This window comes from Populus euphratica, unplaced genomic scaffold, assembly GCF_000495115.2.
Source record: "Populus euphratica unplaced genomic scaffold, PopEup_1.0 scaffold172.1, whole genome shotgun sequence".
Taxonomy (NCBI): Eukaryota; Viridiplantae; Streptophyta; class Magnoliopsida; order Malpighiales; family Salicaceae; genus Populus; species Populus euphratica.
In genome coordinates this window covers 471,754-489,936 of record NW_011499920.1, presented here as the reverse complement: position 1 = coordinate 489,936, position 18,183 = coordinate 471,754, and the positions used below count along the sequence as shown (strand labels likewise).

General features: G+C 32.9%; 1 protein-coding gene across 4 annotated transcripts; it reads left to right on the top strand.

Annotated features, from left to right (window-relative positions):
* The first annotated feature begins 1,753 nt into the window (after positions 1 to 1,753).
* LOC105135048 (uncharacterized) lies at positions 1,754 to 6,966 on the top strand. 4 transcript variants are annotated; one of them, XM_011039722.1, is made up of 6 exons: positions 1,754 to 2,196; positions 2,353 to 2,577; positions 3,750 to 4,536; positions 4,693 to 5,665; positions 6,154 to 6,327; positions 6,409 to 6,966. In XM_011039722.1, the coding sequence occupies exons 1-6, from the start codon at positions 2,055 to 2,057 to the stop codon at positions 6,583 to 6,585; spliced, it is 2,478 nt and encodes an 825-aa protein (XP_011038024.1). In that variant the 5' UTR covers positions 1,754 to 2,054; the 3' UTR covers positions 6,586 to 6,966. The 4 variants fall into 4 exon arrangements, with proteins under 4 accessions (XP_011038024.1, XP_011038023.1, XP_011038021.1 ...); XM_011039721.1 differs by having other exon boundaries at positions 1,754 to 2,577; positions 3,753 to 4,536; XM_011039719.1 differs by having other exon boundaries at positions 1,754 to 2,577; positions 3,750 to 4,492; positions 4,649 to 5,665.
* Positions 6,967 to 18,183: the final 11,217 nt, after the last annotated feature.

Below are 18,183 nucleotides of genomic sequence, written 5' to 3'. Positions count from 1 at the left end.
AATATTAATAAAATTAACACTTAAAAAACATTAATTAAATTAAAGAATATTAATAAAATTAACACTTAAAAAATTAATTAAATTAACACTTAAAAATATATAATAAAATTAAATGAATTCTATATATAAAAAAAAACCCTGTAGGAACAGTGCAGTGAAGTGCACTGTTCATTGAACGGTGCAATTAACGTGTACAGTGAATAAAAAGTAGCATTTATCTGTTTTTTCTTAATGTGCAATTAACGTGTACAGTGAATGAAAAGTAGCATTTAGCTGTTTTTTCGCGTTTTAAACGTTAAAATTACATGGGATCCATGCATAATAAACTAATTTTTCTTTTTATCAAATGGCTGCAAACTAAGTTTTAATTAAAACGCAGCCGCAGCCGTGTAAACAAACGACATCTTAAATTAATCCCACGTCATTTAGTGAGTGTCTAGAAGGGTCATAGCTTTTACTTTTAAATTTGTTTAAAAAATATATTTTATTTAAAAAATATTAAATTGATATTTTTATACTATTTTAGTATTCAAAATAAAAAAACACAAGAAAAAAATATTTTAATACAATTTTAAATGAAATTTTTTTTTTATATAAATATCCTATACTACAACATGCCAAACATTCAATTAGTTGTGTGTGTTAATACCTGAATATATTTTAGCAATATGATTTTTTTAATAAAAATATTAATATACAAACGATGATGAATATAATGTCTTTTCTACCTGTGCATAGCCCTTGCCTTTGGATTGACCTATCTAATTTTATTTTTCTTTCTTTCCAAAAATTTGAAGCAAAAGTTCAATTTACTCCTCCATATTTAACTTCGATCCCATCTTTAATTAGCTAAATCTCTCGATTTATATATAATGGTGAAGCTCTTAAATAAGTTAATTGCCCCCTTTGACGCATTTAACAGTAGAAAATGTAAGCAATTCGCAACGTTTTGTCGTCAAATAATATGTAAGTTATTTGATTTTTTTAATATAAATTAATGCATTAATTAAATAAATAATAAAGTTTGGATATCATTAATTTTAAATTATTGATTTTTTATGTGGAAATCTTATTTGGAACATTTAATTGCTTGTATAGCATTAGAAAATATGTAAAAAGCTCAACATATTAAGTATCAATTTTATCAACAATATCGTAATACCTTATTTGAATTAGTTACAATAGTTTTTGTGATTTGCTTAAATTAACTAATTAATTAATTCATACAGTATCAAAATAATTAAAAATTCCCTTAATTAATTAATATTCATCATGGAATTTACCTTTCTTAATTTTTCTATGTGCACAATATGTGAACACTGGCAAAAAAGAGGTTGGATTTATTGAAGTGAAGAAGAAGGGGTGGACACTAACCTTTTATCCAATATAATAGTTTTTTTATTCTAAAATTTCCTTCTTTACTAATCAAATTTCCCATTTTAACTAATTTTTTTCTCTATATTTTTCAAATAAGAAAAAAATTAATTGTAATAGAGCATAAAATTCATGAAAAAGCAAACTCACAAATAAGTATGAAGCCATAAGAATTAGTAATAAATTAGTTTTTTTATTCTCAATAAATAAATTAGTTTTGTTGAACTACATGAGTCACAATCTAATTCCTTTTCTTTATTGGGTGCCAAAATGAACATTGATCAAAATTGAGTGACCAAATAAACAAAATACCTTGATAAAATAATAATAAACAAAATACCAGAAAAAAATAAAAATAAAATTGGGCCACCAAATGAAATTTCGCAAGGGACCAAAATGTCCAGTGTCCATTTGTCTCTCCAGTTCCTACAGTCTCAAAGAAGAGAAAAGGAAAGGAGACACGGAAGAAACCCAGGACCAGTAAACCACCAAAACATGGAACCCCAACACAAACTTTCACTTTCCTTTCGTATTTTTCGTATTTTTGTTCATAAAAGTATAAAGGTTTTGTCTTGAATTCACATTCTCCTTGAACCCTTTTGTGGATTCTATCAAATTCTGTGTTTTTCTCGGGGTTTCGATCATCATCGTCAACTTGTACAAAAAAACCAAGAAACACAATGGCCAGTGACACAAAAAGAGGGTCTCTTTCTCGTTTATCTCCATTAGCTAGGCCTTTTACCTTGAGCAAACGCAATAATTCAAGCTTTAGTCCTTCAAGTTCTGCGCTTGATCGGTCCTTTTCAAGTTTCAGTTTAGAAGGTGACTCCTTTGCTTATTATCCTCAATATCCACCAGGGGTTTTGCAAGGTTCGGCCGATTTTTCAAGTCTTGCCCATGATTCTTCACTTCAAGATACAAGCTTTAACCCTTCCAATTCCTTGCTCGATCGGTCCTTTTCAAGTTTCAGTTTAGAAGGCGACTCCTTTGCTTATTATCCTCAATACCCATCTGGGGTTTTGCAAGGTTCAGCTGATTTTGGTTTGTCTACTGAGTCAAAGTCAGACTTTGATGCTGTGCCTGTAACCAAGTCCACTGAACTTGGCTATGAGGCTCACAAGGGTGGTGATCTCCGAGCGATTCTTCACTGGAAAGATAAGCATGGTGGTTTTTCAATGTTTAATGATGACTCCACGAAACAAGGTGTGATTTAAATTTCATGGCAGAGAATCAGTCGTGTAAATTAGTTCTCGTCAATGTTTTTTTTTTTTTTTTAAACTTTTTGTTATATTAGTTGTTATGCTGTATAAAAAGACTGAATATGGCTTGTTTACTCTTTATGGCTAAATTGTGAAACTTGCAAGTGGATAAGAGGAAAAACCTATTCATTCAAGCATAAATTTAATGCTCTTGATGTTTAATATTACGCCATGAATTCAGACTTCTTGTTTCTTTTGACAACTTGAATAACTTCCTTGATTAGGAAAACCGTATAAATTGTTGATAGCTCCTAAAATGGCTTCAACAATGCCAAAAGTACTAATTGATTGATTGTTCATTTAAATGACAAGATAGTCTGTGTAGAACTGTATGTGATGAACACAAGTGTTTCCTTGTGTCTTTTTCTCTTGAGAAATTCTGGCAATGAAATTGGCTATCAAAATGTTGCTGATGGGGTTTCAACATCAATGGTATAGCAGTAGTAGCTTAGCCTGCTGAACTTGTATATTGAAGAGAATAGAACCCGCGTAGTCTTTTTTCTAATGAGATGTAAAATGCACATCATCATCAGTTAAAACCAAAAGCAGAGGCGGGTGTAAAATGCTCATCATCATCATTTAAAACCAAAAGCAGAGGCGGGTGCTTTGGATGATCATGGAATGCTTGTTGTTGACTGCTAGAATCTGAAATGCTAACTTTTCATATTTGCACGGCACAACCCATGCTTCTTGAGAAACAAAGCAGCGTTCATTTTCAGAGGAAATTAAAACCTTTTCACTGTGAAATGAGATCCACGTGTCTTGTTAAACATTATCCATTCTGTGCAATATAAGGCATCCCATGCATGGGATTGAGGGGTTGATTTATTTGTTGATTCTATATTCTTTATTGCTCATTTTCCTGGTATAATCTTTCTTCTTAAAGTAGATTTTCTATCAATATTTTTTTTTTCCCCATTGGATGAAGTAATTTGATAGTCTTTTCAATTGCTAGTGGCTATGTGTTTATTTCTTCTTTTCTGGCTAAAGTAGTTTCATTTAATCTTTTCAATTATACTAGGTTTTTGGACATGTTATAAAATGCTGAATGCATATTAATGAATGAAATTACTATCCTTGTGGTAGCTTTAGTTCACATGCTATTCATCTTCCCAGCAGGATCTCCTGCTGAAGGATTGAAGCTGAGTCCCGAAACATCTGATAGTTTGCGCGGAAAACTCTCTGGGATCTCATTAAAGGATCATGAAGTCAGACCTAAAAGAACTAGGGAAATTGACTCTCAATGTGTGCCAATCTCTTCAGAGTTCTCAACTACATCAGATTTGAACTCTTCTGCCATACTTCAAGATCCTCAAAGTGGGATAAATTACCTACCACCATCAGTATCTTGGAGCTCCTGTGAAACAAACATTGCTTATTTTGGCAGAAGCTTATCACAGCAACGTGATTTTCATGCAGCCAAACAGAATGTTCCCCCTTCATCAGATATCAATTCTTTGTCAGCTTTAGTTTCGGAGCCATCAGTAGCTAGTACATGCTATTTACCCTTTAATCATGTGTTGTCAGAGAACCTAGATTCTGATGGAGATGGTAGAGTCAGCAAAAATAACTTTCTTGGGTATGGTCAAGCAAGTTTAAAGAAGCCTCATGCTATTGTGGATAAAAGCAAGGAAGTTTACCATAATAAAGTCCTGACAGATAAAGGCAAAGAAGGAAAACCTGTCACTCCTGAGGTTATGGAGCCCGTGCCAATGGCAAAGTCTGAGCTGCAAATCACTTATTCCAGTCCTCCCATTGATTTGACTCTGGAAGTGGATAAAAGCAAGGAAGTTTTCCATCATAATGTCCTGGCAGATAAAGGCAAAGAAGGAAAATTGGGCAAACCTGTCACCCATGAGGTTATGGAGCCCGTGCCAATGGCAAAGTCTGAGCTGCAAATCACTTATCCCAGTCCTCCCATTGATTTGACTCTGGACGTGGATAAAAGCAAGGAAGTTTTCCATCATGATGTCCTGGCAGATAAAGGCAAAGAAGGAAAACCTGTCACCCATGAGGTTATGGAGCCCGTGCCAATGGCAAAGTCTGAGCTGCAAATCACTTGTCCCAGTCTTCTAATTGATTTGACCCCGGAATCCCTTGGTATTAAAGAAAGTGATCCTATTGAAAATTCTTCTAAAATAATCAACGAGAATGATTCTGATCTGGATTCTCCTTGTTGGAAAGGAAAACTTGCTGCTGAGCAATCAAGTTGTGAAGTTTCTGCACCTGATAATTTACAGTATCTTAAAAGCGAACAAGAAGCATGCAGTTATTTAAATCCTCTTGCACCTCATTTTTTCCCCAGCAGTGACAAACAAAAAGTAAATTACTGTGGAAATGAAGGTGATGGAAATGATTGTTTTTCTTTCCAGAAGACTGCGTCTTCTGTGGTTAGTTTATTCTCCAGAGAACAGAGACTACAACATTCTGCTACAGCTGGATCATCTTCTTCAGAACAGAGCAGTATTACTGAGGCACATTGTTATAGTGACATGCATGTTCCTAATAAGGAATATGAGCTCCTCACTGACTCTAGCTGTAGCTCCATGCACGGCTCATCTTGTGTGGTTCTACCATCTGTTATGGAAGATTACATGACATCTAGTGGCCAGCTTCTGACTGGGCAATGTGTTGGTGGATTTGGGAAGGCTATAACGGATACAGTACCTAATGGTTCAACTAGTGTGTCGTTGTTTGCAAGCAAACATGTCTTCGATTCATCATCCTGTAGAGAAGGTGTTTCTACTGATTTAAGTGAAACATATGGGGGTGCAGCTAAGCCTTTGTACTCACCTCCAAGATTAGATTTTCGAATAGTGGTTAAAACAATGAATGAACTGTCGGAATTGCTTATGCAAAACTGCACAAATGATTTAGATTCCCTGAATGAGCATGAACATGATATAATCAAGCGCATTATCCATAATCTTACTCTGTGTATCAGAAACAGGGTTGGAGAACATACTCTTATGTCTGAATCAAGTCATCCTCACACTTCATATTGTGTTAGGAAATCAACTCACCTAAACAAGGTATGGTGTTTTGGTTTCTAAAAGTTGTGAATCTGATTTGAGGAGATGGAAGAACTTCACTTCTGTAAATTATGTCTCAACTTCTGTTAGCATATTCAGGCTCATAATGGGTTTTGAATAGTTACAAGTTTTGTATATTGCTCAGTGTAGACTTATCAAGGTTGTCTCGCTATAGTTATGTAAGCACATGGTCTATGTTATTGCTAGCAATCAAGTTCATTGTTTTATTTTCTTGAGAATGACTTTTGTTTGATACCTTTATTACTCACATCCGACATGATTGTTGCTCAAAACTTTTCTTATTCATGTCAATTGCTGTCTTCCTTCTCCATGAGAAATAACTTGTGTTCTTCCGGGTTATAGTTGAATGAAGAATTTATTTTCTCCTTTTGTGCTATGATTTTTCTGGTATTGCTTTTGACTGCTGTAGATATTTCATCTGTCCTTTCATCATTACTTACTGCGAATCTGAATAATTTCTTTGGCAGTGCTCGAATATGGAACTTCAAACAACAAGGACAAAGGCTGTGATGGTTTCGCATGAACTTGGGCATCAGAATAAGCATGAAAGGCAGATGAGTTCTGCTAGTTTTAGGGAGAGATTCCTGGATTCTTTAAATTCAAGGAATGGAGGATTCAATAAAAATGAACACATTACTCAGGTATCAATCTCAATTTCTGGAACTTGTGGGTAGAATTTATTTCTAAGCAGCCAAATCTTTGCATTTTTGTTGGTGATGCAGGTCAATGAGAAGGGTCTGGAAGGACATTATGAACTCGAGGAAGAAGAGAACCCTCAAGTTTTGTTCTACAAGAATTTGTGGCTCGAGGCTGAAGCAGCTCTTTGTTCCATGAAGTATAAAGTTTCTGTTCTGGGTTTGAAAACTGAGATGGAAAAGATAAAGATGGCAATAAGATAAAATATATTATAATTACCTGAGCTCTCTCTCTTGAGGGTTTTCGATGCAACCTTCTGTTCTTCCTGCCCTCTGCTGTCAGGTTGGCAATTTTATTGTAAAGTTCTTGCGTCGGGAACCCACCTTGTATCCAGATGTATATACATGTAAGTTATACTGGTTTGACAGAAGTTGTCAAAGCACTCGACTTTATATTTGATACTGCTGGGGCACATGGGCACTTGACTGTTTCATTGATGGGGCTAAGGGAAGGAAACATCTTTTTATTTCTTTGACGAACAATTGAGTATAGTAAAGACTACTGTCCATATAATTCAAATGCTGCAGGTTCACTATTTGAAGGGGAAGAAATATCACTAGGCTATAAAACCTACTATGTCCATATATGCTTTGGCTTGGAATTTTATGTTTGCTGAACTGATTGAGTTCTCTATTTTGACCTGCTCCCATGCCATTGTGATTTGTGATCCAAACAAGAGTTCATGGCTATGTGCCTGGCTCCATATGTGTCCTTTCCTTTAACTAACTGCAGATTTACTTAAAGAGCTCAAATCGCAATGGCTGAGCTTCAGTATTAAAGATGTAACTTTTTATTTTTATTTTTATGTTTGCCCTTATTTTTCTATTTCATTGGCCTAGCTTTGTTCCTCCATGGGCTTGATGTATCTCATTATTTCTTGTTTAGGAAAAAGAAATTAAGACTTGTCTGAATTTGTGGGCATGAGATAACTAAATTCAGGCACTTACTAGCTGATTACCCCAACTGCATAACCAATTTGCACGTTGGATACAGATGTTATTTTAGGAAAGCAGACTGTAGTGGTGGAGTCATAGCATGTTGTGATATGCTGCTTGTAGATTGGCATCATCTCATCGATTCCTTACCTTCATCACCTTGTCTATGACCTGTCACAGACTTACATGGGGGTGCCATGAACCAATTCATCTGCCATGAACCAATTCATCCCAAACATACACTGAAAAGCTGACTGACATTGTACTGTCTAATGCCCACTGAAACATGGGCTTGGAGCCTCCAATGTTGAATGCAAATGCACATCAGCATATCTGAAGAAGATATCAGCATTTGATCCATAGTTACGAGACCCAAGCCAATTCAAGGTTTTTTTTCTCTTCTTAAAAAAAGAAAAAACAACTTTAAAACAATGTTGTTTTGAAAGAAAAAAACCTGGTTTTCTCACTTGGTTTTATTGAGGTCTTCGTTCAATAGTTTACCAGGCTATCCTGTTAAACGAGGTTGGTTCTTGTAACCATTTGCTGCTTATTGTTCTTTTGCCTTGTCATGGTAAATGGTCAGTAGGAATCTATGCTTCCTGTATTGTTTTGATGCAAGGAAACGAAGGGAAATAAGATGGAAAATCCATGGCCAGAGATTGGAGAGGGTAGGAACAAGTTCATTTGTCTCTCATTTACTGTAGAGTGGTACCACAACATGAAACGTATTAGCTAGGCTTAGGATTTGTGCACCCACTTGGAATTTGGAAAGTACAAGGACAACCCTTGTAGTCACTAAGCCACAAGGACAAAAGGGACTTGTCACTGTAATGGAGGGGACCTTTAACTTGGCAATTTGTTACCATGTACCCTAACTCCAAAACTCGCAAGTATCAGTACTTAGTTTATGCAAATTGTAATGTTCTTTCGTAGATGGCCAGAAAGAAAAGAGAAGAAATCAGTCTGTTTTGTGGTTCAAGGATCAATGCTGCCAAACCACATGGTGCATGCATTTTAGCTTACATGAGAAGAGAAAAACTACCTTCTTTACTCTCTCCATATGGTTCATATGGCCTATTTTCTCTTAATCACTATTTCATGAAACAGAAATGATTCTATTGCCATCACGAAAGGTAGGATCATAAGATGAAAGAAATGGCAGGAAGCAAGCAGGACGGCAGCTGGTGGTAGGGGTAAAAGAACAGAAAGCAGAAAAAAGAAAAAGAAAAGAGAGGGACTGTGTAGGTGGAGATAAAAGAAGACAAAAAAAATGGAGGTGAAGGAAGAGACGAAAGAGATGTTAGGGAATAGGCAACTGGGCCTGGAATATGGTGCAGTTATTTAATGTTACCTTAGAGCAACAATCTGGGCACCCGGCATTGAATGAGGGAGATCAACGCATGTGTAGGACAAAATATACCAGCCCTATCCCATCCAGGTGGGTCAGAGATTTCAGAGAAAGATGTTGCCCCTCTTGCCATTCCCTTTATTGTTATCGTCCTCTCTTTCATCCTTTCATCTATCTCGCTTGTATTTATTAGGTTTAGGTAATTTAAGTTTTTTACACACAACTTTCTAGTGTTTGTATAAGGTAGTAATTTAAGTTTTTTACACACAACCTCGTAGTGTTTGTATAAGGGAGTGTTTGATTATTATTTATGGATAAAAAAACAGAGATAATAGAAACAAATAAAACATATATCTCATACATAAAAAATCATTTTAAAATCATTTCAGAAACAAATTTATCTTTTAGCCAATGACTTTGCTCTCCATGTTATTGATTCTTGTTTTGAAATTACAAAATTCATTTCAGAAATATTATAGAAATAGGTGTATTTTATATTTCTATCTTTATTTCTCTAACAAAATATATTTTTCTCTGCCTCGAATCGGTAACCAAAGACAACCTAACAAAAAGGATTTGCTCTCCATGTTATTACTTCGAATCCAAATCCCCAACTTAGTCCAATGAAACACTAACTTATCAACCTAGGTTTTAAACGTAATAAGGATTTAGATTTAAGACATAAAAATAAGTCCCAAAATACACATGTATGATGTAAATGCATTTTCCTTATCATCATCCTCTCATTCATCGAACATACTCAAGTATAGTATTTTTATATACTTCTTTGTAGCCACAATCGGGTTTATTCTTGACGTTATTATTTTATATTTGAATCCAATATTGAAAGACAATGAAAAAGAAACTTTTTTGAAATGTATGAATCTAGGTTTTGGACGTGGTAAAGATTTAGACTTGGCATGTAAAAACTAGTGCAAGAATGCCCTAATGGTTTAAAGAAGAAGACAAATCCATACACATGCATGATGTAAATGCGTTTTCCTTTATCTTTACGGCTGTTTTGGAGGGGGGTGTGTGTACCTATAATGAGATGTTGCTATCAACACCACCCTATATGATTGTGGCTGTTTTCTGGGATCTGCTGCCGCTCTTTGCAGTAGTTCTCACAATATTGTTAATGCCATGCCATAATTATAATATGAAAGCCTTATATAGCTGTAAACACTGAACATAGCTTTCTTTTCTTTCCTCTCTGTGCTAGCTACTCACTTCTACTTCTGCTTCTCTTCTTTTTCTGCTGCTTAATTTATTTGCCTTTTCTCATTTCTTTCTGCAGGAAAGTATCATATATATGATCCCATAAAGAAACCAAAAGATAAAAAGCACTGCAACCCCTTTTTGGTGTGTGTGTGTATTCAATCTTAGCCGTTCATTCCTTAACATATTTTGATGACTCGTAATCAATAACAGTCCAGATTCTATATCTTGTCCTTTTTAACTCTTCAAGGGACATGGAATGTTCAGTGTAGAATGAGGGGAAAAAAGCATGCCATGCACCTCTCTCTCCTTTCTTCTCTCACTCTTCAATTCTTTCGTCTTCTTCTTTAATATTTTACAACATAGAAATAAAAATAATTGCAGAGAAAGCAAGAGGGTATTTACTCTTTACCATTCATAATATTTTCCCAGAAGTCATGCATTTTCATTCCTTTTCGTATGTGATCAAAACCAAGTTACACGTAAATTAGTATATCTATGACAAAAAAAAAAGAGAGTTCTGGATTGAACCCAAAATAATAACATATAAAACAAACCAAAATAATAACCCAAAACTTCGGATAGAGTGGAGCTCATCATTTTGGTTTATGGAATTTTGTGGAGGATTTGGATGGCTAGAAATCAATTGATATTTCATGGAGAGTTGCGGATTGGAATTCAATTTTGGAGTTAGTTTTACATTTATTGCTTTATAGTTGAATACGGCTGATAGAAAATTAATGTTTACCGGGTAAAGATGCTTATAAAATGGTGTTTTTTTTTTCCTTAGCTTACACATGTTTTTTTGTTGTTGAAAGAATTCGATATATTAAGGGAGCTAATTAAAATGTAATTAAAAGTAAGATACAAGAAAAAAATAGAGAAGGAAAAAAATTAAAAAAATAGAAAGTAGATAATAAAATATAAATAATATCAAGACTTAAAAAACTAATCTATAACACTTAAAGTCTTGATTTGATTTGATGTTATTATACCAAACTATAATACTTTCAGGCCCATAATTAATTCAGTTCTAATAACTTGGACAAGTTTTGATTCAAATTTTCATAAAATTACTTTTTTCTTTTATATTTTAGATTATATGTTTTTTATTATTATTTCATACAAAAAACCATCTTAAAATAAATTATTAGCTGAAGTTTTAAAATATATTTTATATTATTTTTTAATATATTTCATTAAGTGAAACTCTTTTGGATTTAAAACTTATATAGATATACATTACTTTATATTTCATTTTTATTAAATAAATAATAATAATAAAATTAAAATTTATAATCACTTTATTATTAATACTTTAATATTATATTAAAAATTTATTTTAATCTAATAATTTAGATTATTAGATGGGATTACATGATATAATATATATTACTTCTTTATCAACTTATCATATATATATATATAAAGCAAAAGAAAAGAAGGGTGTGGTAATGATATACAATCACGGGGAAGTGGATGCCTTGCAAACAAAAAGGAAAAATAATAATTAAACGTGGTCCATGCATTTCTAGGGAGTGGGAGCACCGAGTAGGCTGCATGTCGACACTCTTCTCTCTTGTATATTCGAAAGAAAAACAAGAGAGAAATATATGTATTCCATGGCTTAAAGACCAATGGAAATTGACTACTTTTCTTTGTATCCCTTTCTTTATTGTCGTCATTGATTACGCCTATGAACCCTAACCCTACTACACCACCCCTTTCTAGCTAGAGTGGGGACTTTTCTCCTCCTCCTCTCTCTCTCTCCATCTCCATGGATATATCCTCAGGTTTATGTGTTGGAAAATCTTGGCATCTAGTTTGGTTTCATTACTTTATTATCCTTTATGTGTAGTTGCCATCGGTGGGTGCTTTTGAACTTGTTTGAACCCTTTCAATACTGTTTTCATAGGGTGTTAGGTTACATAATCTTGTACCACAAATAGTGTTGAGAGAAGCATTTTAATGCTCAAGAAATGTATATTGAACTCCAAACTAGCTAGGTTAACTTTTATAGTGATATGCAGTACAAGTCATTTTTGTTCTTATTATAATAAAAAATTCATTTTTGTTTTCCATTTTTTTAACTTAAGCTAAGTATTCAACACAAGTGGGGCTAAGGTCTTGGGCTATTTAGCATTAAGCTTAATTAGTCATCACTTCCTGGTTGAAGCTATGAATATATCTTATGTAATTTAGGCGGCCTTTGAGAATGTCATCAAAATACTATTTATTTAAAATTTAAATTTTTTCTTGTTTAAAATTATTTTTGAATCATGCTAATATTAAAAATAAAATTTAAAAAATAAAAAAAAAATATTATTTTAATAAATTTCTAAGTTAAAAACATTTTAAAATATAACTTTTCCTGCACTCTTAAATAGAGCTTAAGAAAATAAATTTAAAAGTATATTTTGTTTTTTTAACATTAACACATTAAAATTATAAAAAATACATTAATTTAATATTTTAAGTAAAATATAATTTTAAAGAACATATAAAAAGCATAATCTATTACACTCGCTTGAAAGAGTAAAAATGCAGTTATTATAATGGGTGTTTTCTAACTTATGAAATTGAAGCCATAAAAAATGGTATAAGACGGTCCAAAACATTGTTAGGAGATGTCTCTCTGCTGTGGTACTGGCTCTGTGATCTAGTGGAGCACCTTACTACTAGCTAGGACTCTCCAAGGCAGCCCTGACTAGCTATCTAAGGCAGCCCTGACTAGTTCATGTTTAAGAGTGAAGTACTTCAGTGGCTTGTCTTTGTTGAAGGATAGCAATCCAACAACTACTATGATTATTCTACAGCTCATGTCTACGGAGTTTATATATATATATATATATGTTGAAAAATATTTTTGAAATAAAAAAATAAACAGGATTGAAAATTGGGATTTGATCAATTCCTCTGCTAGTGTTTATGTTTTTGGAGTATATTTGAAAGTATAGTAATAATTATTTTTTAATATATTTCTTTGTTTGAAAATATATTAAAATAATATTTTTTATTTATTTTTTTGTAAAAATTATTTTTAACACTAATATATTAAAACAATCTAAAAAAAAAAGCAAGAAAAAATTAAATTTTCATTAAATAACATTTGAAACATAATTCCAAACAACACCTTAATCTACAATCTACAAAAACTACATAGTCTTAGCTAAGCCCTATCAACTTAACTTCTGAAATAAAACAAGTCTGGCATATTTTTTCCACTAGTGTGACAGGAATGTGTAAAGCGTAGGCATATTTAATTTTGTTTTTTATAATATGGTTGGTGAAAGAATAAATCAATTTATGCTTCCATTTTATTGGAGGTGTTTGATATACCTAGATGCGGTGTCTATTTTTTTCCACTTTAAATTTCAAAGTTTGGTATAGGAATTAAAACTAGCAATTATTAATCTAAATATTTTTAGGGATCATCATTAAACATCTATATACTAGACATTGAAAAAATCTAATATATTTGTATTTTCTATACATATAAGACTATAGAATATAAAATATATTCTAATCTGGCTAATTTGATCAAATCGCATCTATCCGTGCACCAAAATACACTCTCAAGACTAAGAATTTCTCCTCTAGATCAAAGGATTTGAATCCGAGTTCTTATTCATCAAATAAAATTTATCATATTTAAACCAAATAAGTGAGTATTTTTCACCAACCCTTTACAAGAGGTTCTAAGTATAGCTTGGCCTCTAAAGAAACTAGAGTGTATTTTTAAATTCGGCTTCCTAATTAACTTAAATTCTCATCTCTCGTCCCTATAATTATTATTCACATTGATAGTAGGCCATCAAATTAATTAATTAACGAATTCACGTAGTAGAGTGCTCTCTCTACATAATCACGTTAGGATATTATTTTAAAAAAAGATTTGGCCTTCAAAGAGTATCGTTAATTTAGGGGATTGAGATATAGCTCAGGTAGGTGTACTCGTTGTCTTGTTTCTTGAAACTTCTGCTTGAATTATTGCTTGCCTTAATTAAGATAAGGTTCTGATTATATCATTTAACTCTAGATTAATCATTTGCTAGCACTTTAGATTATGGATCCATTTTTTCTATGTTCATCGCGGGATTCACAAGAATGTGATTAAACAGTAAACTTTTTAAAAGTGTTTACTTAATCAAAACACATAATAGTTGAGCATGGGTACTACAAGAAACTCTTTTTTGAAATCTTGGTCATGGCTATAATTTATTGTTTTTTTTTTAATTTATTTTTTTAAATTATAACTACAAAAACTATTATAATATCAAACACACAATTATACTAGACCATGTGAAAACCATAAGAGAGACAGCTATAACAATATTTTGGACCATCTCATTTGGTTTTCATGGCTTCAATTTTGTAATTTGGTTAGACATAAGCAAGAAAATAGGTAACTTTAAAAAGAATTGACTGCGACATGTTTACTTGAATTCATAGGGAACCTCATATGTCCTATCGGATTTATGAGATAATAATCTGTGTTTTATCATCAAGGATCCTATGAATTCAAATCTAGATACATCTAAAGAGATTGATAAACCTTGATATAAATATATTTGACATATAATTAATTACTGCTAATCAAGAAAGAGCTTTACAAGTGATGATTCCCAAAATCTAAGGTGTTTAAAAATAAGACTGATGTCTAGGATAATTAACTGATATCTTAGTTTAAACAATTTGATCTATGCACCCTGCATGGGCTTGGGCTACCACGCTCGAGCCCACTCTTTTCAGACCTTATGTTGTACTTTGAGTTTGAGATATCAATTTGAGTGTTCTTGTTAGGTCTATTTTAGGAAATGTTTTAGGTTCATTTTAGACAGATTTTTTAGGTTCATTTTATTTGGATCCATCAACACCCCCAAGTTTTTGTTATATTAATTCATCAAAATTTATAAAAATACTTGGTTATTATAACGAGTTCATTGAATTTTTTTTTTTATATGAGAAGAGGGTTTGAAAACTCAGGTAATAAACTAGAGAGCCTATGTGTAGGGATGAACACCATATCTGAAAAAATTTCTAAGTATGTAGAGGAGAACCATAGAAGAATCCATACTTAGAAATTTTTTTAAGAATGTGAGGTGAAATATAAAATACTTCATATTTAGAATTTTTTTTAAATGACTAATGGAAACTCATAGAGGGTGAGCCTATACTTAAAAAGATTTTTAAAGGGCTAAGAGGAATTCAGAGAGGGCGAGTGGAAACCCATATTTAGAAAAAAATATAAAGGGTAGAGGGAACACATTCATGGAGTGTGATTTTATTACATCAGAAAAAAGAAGTTCATTCATTAGAGAGTGGTCACACTAGAGTGTGAAAAGTATGTGACCTCTCTTGATGACATGAGGCATGAGAGCCTTTAATTGAAGAAAGATCTCACCAAATAGTGGGAGGTTTGTAGCTTTTTTGAATGTTTTAGTTGTGTGTCATAAAATAACATAAAAATATAAAAAATAATTTTTAAAAAGAAAAACAATGGAGGAATTTATATGTATAATTTTTTTTAAGAATGTGAGCTGAGATATAAAAGACTTTATACTCTTAAAATTTTTTAAGTGGCTAGTAGAAACTCATGGAGGGTGAGCCTATAATTAGAAAGATTTTTAAAGGGCTAAATGGAACTCAAGGAGGAAGGGGTGGAAACCCATACTTAGAAAAAATTATAAAGGATGGAGGGGACAAATTCATGGAGGGTGGTTTTATTGCATCAAGAAAACCAAGTTCATTCGTTTGGAGAGTGGTCGCACTAGAGTGTGAAAGGTATGTGACCTCCCTTGATGATATGAGGCATGAAAGCCTTTAATTGAAGAAAGATTTCACTAAAGAGTGAGATGTTTGTAGCCTTTCTAAATGTTTTGGTTGTGTGTCATGGAATGACATGGAAATATCAAAAATAATTTTTAGAAATTGATGGCTAAATTAATGTCTTTTTTATCAGTTTCCTACAGATAACGCTAATTGATGAGACCTAAAATCCAAGATATTTAGAAATAAGGTTGATGTGTTAGATAATTGATTTATCTCTCAGTTCAAATAATTTGATTCATTTTTCATAGTTAAGGTTTCTGGTGACTTGATATTGAAATCCTAGAGGGTTGGTAAGTAGTAGCAGATGATGCCTAAGAGGCTAGATAACCAGTAACTATGGTAGGAGCAGGTGATGTTTGATAAGTTAGATAACCGATATAGATGATGCCTAGTAAGCGTTGGTATATGTAAAAGATTCTCTTTGATAGATGCGGGGACTCTCTGATGGTAAAGTCATTAACTTTGTTGAGAGAGAAAGTGTAATAATATTTTATAAAGATAGACTCTGAAAATCCCATGAATCTTAATTTGTTAAAAGAGAAAGTCCAATGATATTTCATAAAGATAGACTCTGAAAATCCCATGAATCTTATTTTTTATGGAGAGAAAGCATTGGAAAGTAATTTCCCTTTTATGATTTTTTGAGCTGTATTCTATTTAAAATAATATGTATTGGATCAATAAAAATACTACAGAACCCACATAGAGTTCTAAAAAAAACCCCTAATAAGTGATGGGCTTGTTTTGAGCCTGATTACGTGGCGTTTGAGCATGAAAACTCGAGTCTACAAAGGTGCTAGGGTGTATGCCTAGCACTAAGGGTGGTGGACATGTCATGCCCATACTAGGAATGCACCCTATATGAGCTCGGACTTGTTACTTACACCCATGCTCTTTAGAGAGTTGGGCTAGGCAGTAACCTAAATCTAGGCTTTTTAAGTGTTAGGCTTGAACAACCATGTTCAAGCTTTTTTTATATATATTTTTATTTATTTACTGTACTTTAAGCTTGGAATATCAAATTTAAATCTAATGAGTATTTTGGTTGAGTCTATTTAAAGAATTTTTTAAGTTTATGTTAAAAGGATTTTTTTGATTTATTTTATTTGTATCCATCAACAAGAATATGAATTGATATTTTAGAGTACTAACAAGTAGGAAAGTTAATCTAGTTGAGAACACGAACACAAGCTAGGAACACAATACATATATTTCATGTGTTATCGCTAAAGCTAGCCACAACAATCACATATTTTCATGGGATGGGAAGTTTGTCTCTTTCCCTTGTAATACAGAACCAAATTTCTTTACTTTTACCCCCACAAAAACTTGATCTCATTCTTCTGAAAAAACCAAAACCTTTTACTCCAACAAACGTTTCTAGGTATAAAGTTCTACTTGCCAATTACACGTATAAAGTTAAAGAGTACTCGGGCCTTCCACATTTAAGGCATTCCAAAATCAACACAATCAATTTGGCTTGCAACTCAAACCCAGTAACCTACATTCAAAGGCATTTTGCGAGCTGGAAACTCTTAAGCAAATTCATAGATTTTGTGATACTATTAATGGACTAGCGAGAATGCCATAATAAAGGTAGCACCAACAGGTATATGGATTTATTTACCTGTGAGACGGCATGCATCTAGGATTACGGAATAATATATACATAGCTATTTCTTGATTATAGATTTGCACCAACAGAAATGGCCAACTCAAACGAAAAGATTAATTTCACAGTTCAGGGATATCTCAGTGATTATTCAAGCATCATCATGTAGAGCTAAATCTCACCACATCACTAGAATATGCAGAAAAAAGAATATTTATGGCTACAAAGAGGACACATATTGCATGAACTTGATCAGAAACCCATCAACTATATCAATAATGAAGAGAGTGATTTGAGATTTCATCTGTTGTCAACCTCCCCATTCATTGTTCCAATATTGCAACCAAACTTGTAGGCACTAGTCATCTTAAAAGAGGCCAGGAGCATAGCCTGGTGTGTGTGTGTGTGTGTGTAACCACATTCGGCATGATGTATTTAACTTAATACTTAGGCACTAGTCATCTTAAAAGAGGCCAGGAGCATAGCCTAGTGTGTGTGTGTGTGCAACCACATTCGGCATGATGTATTTGACTTAATACTCAGATGACCTGTGTTGTATTGTGGCATGCAGAGTACTGTAATTCATGTCTTCTTGTTCTCAAACTAGCATTCTAGTTTTAACAAGCAAACTACAGTACTCGTCCTTTTCATCATTGATAAGGGCTTAGTGAAGGTCAACACGGAGATTCAATGGGATTCCACTTATGATGTCACTGGAAAAGAAATTAATTTGAACTGCTAAATCATGAAATTGTGATAAGAATGAGAAGAATACATGAGGCCAAAATAGTTTTAAATCAATTAGCATGTTTTTGAAGTGCAAGAAATGTTAGATTGAAGTGAAAATGACATAAAT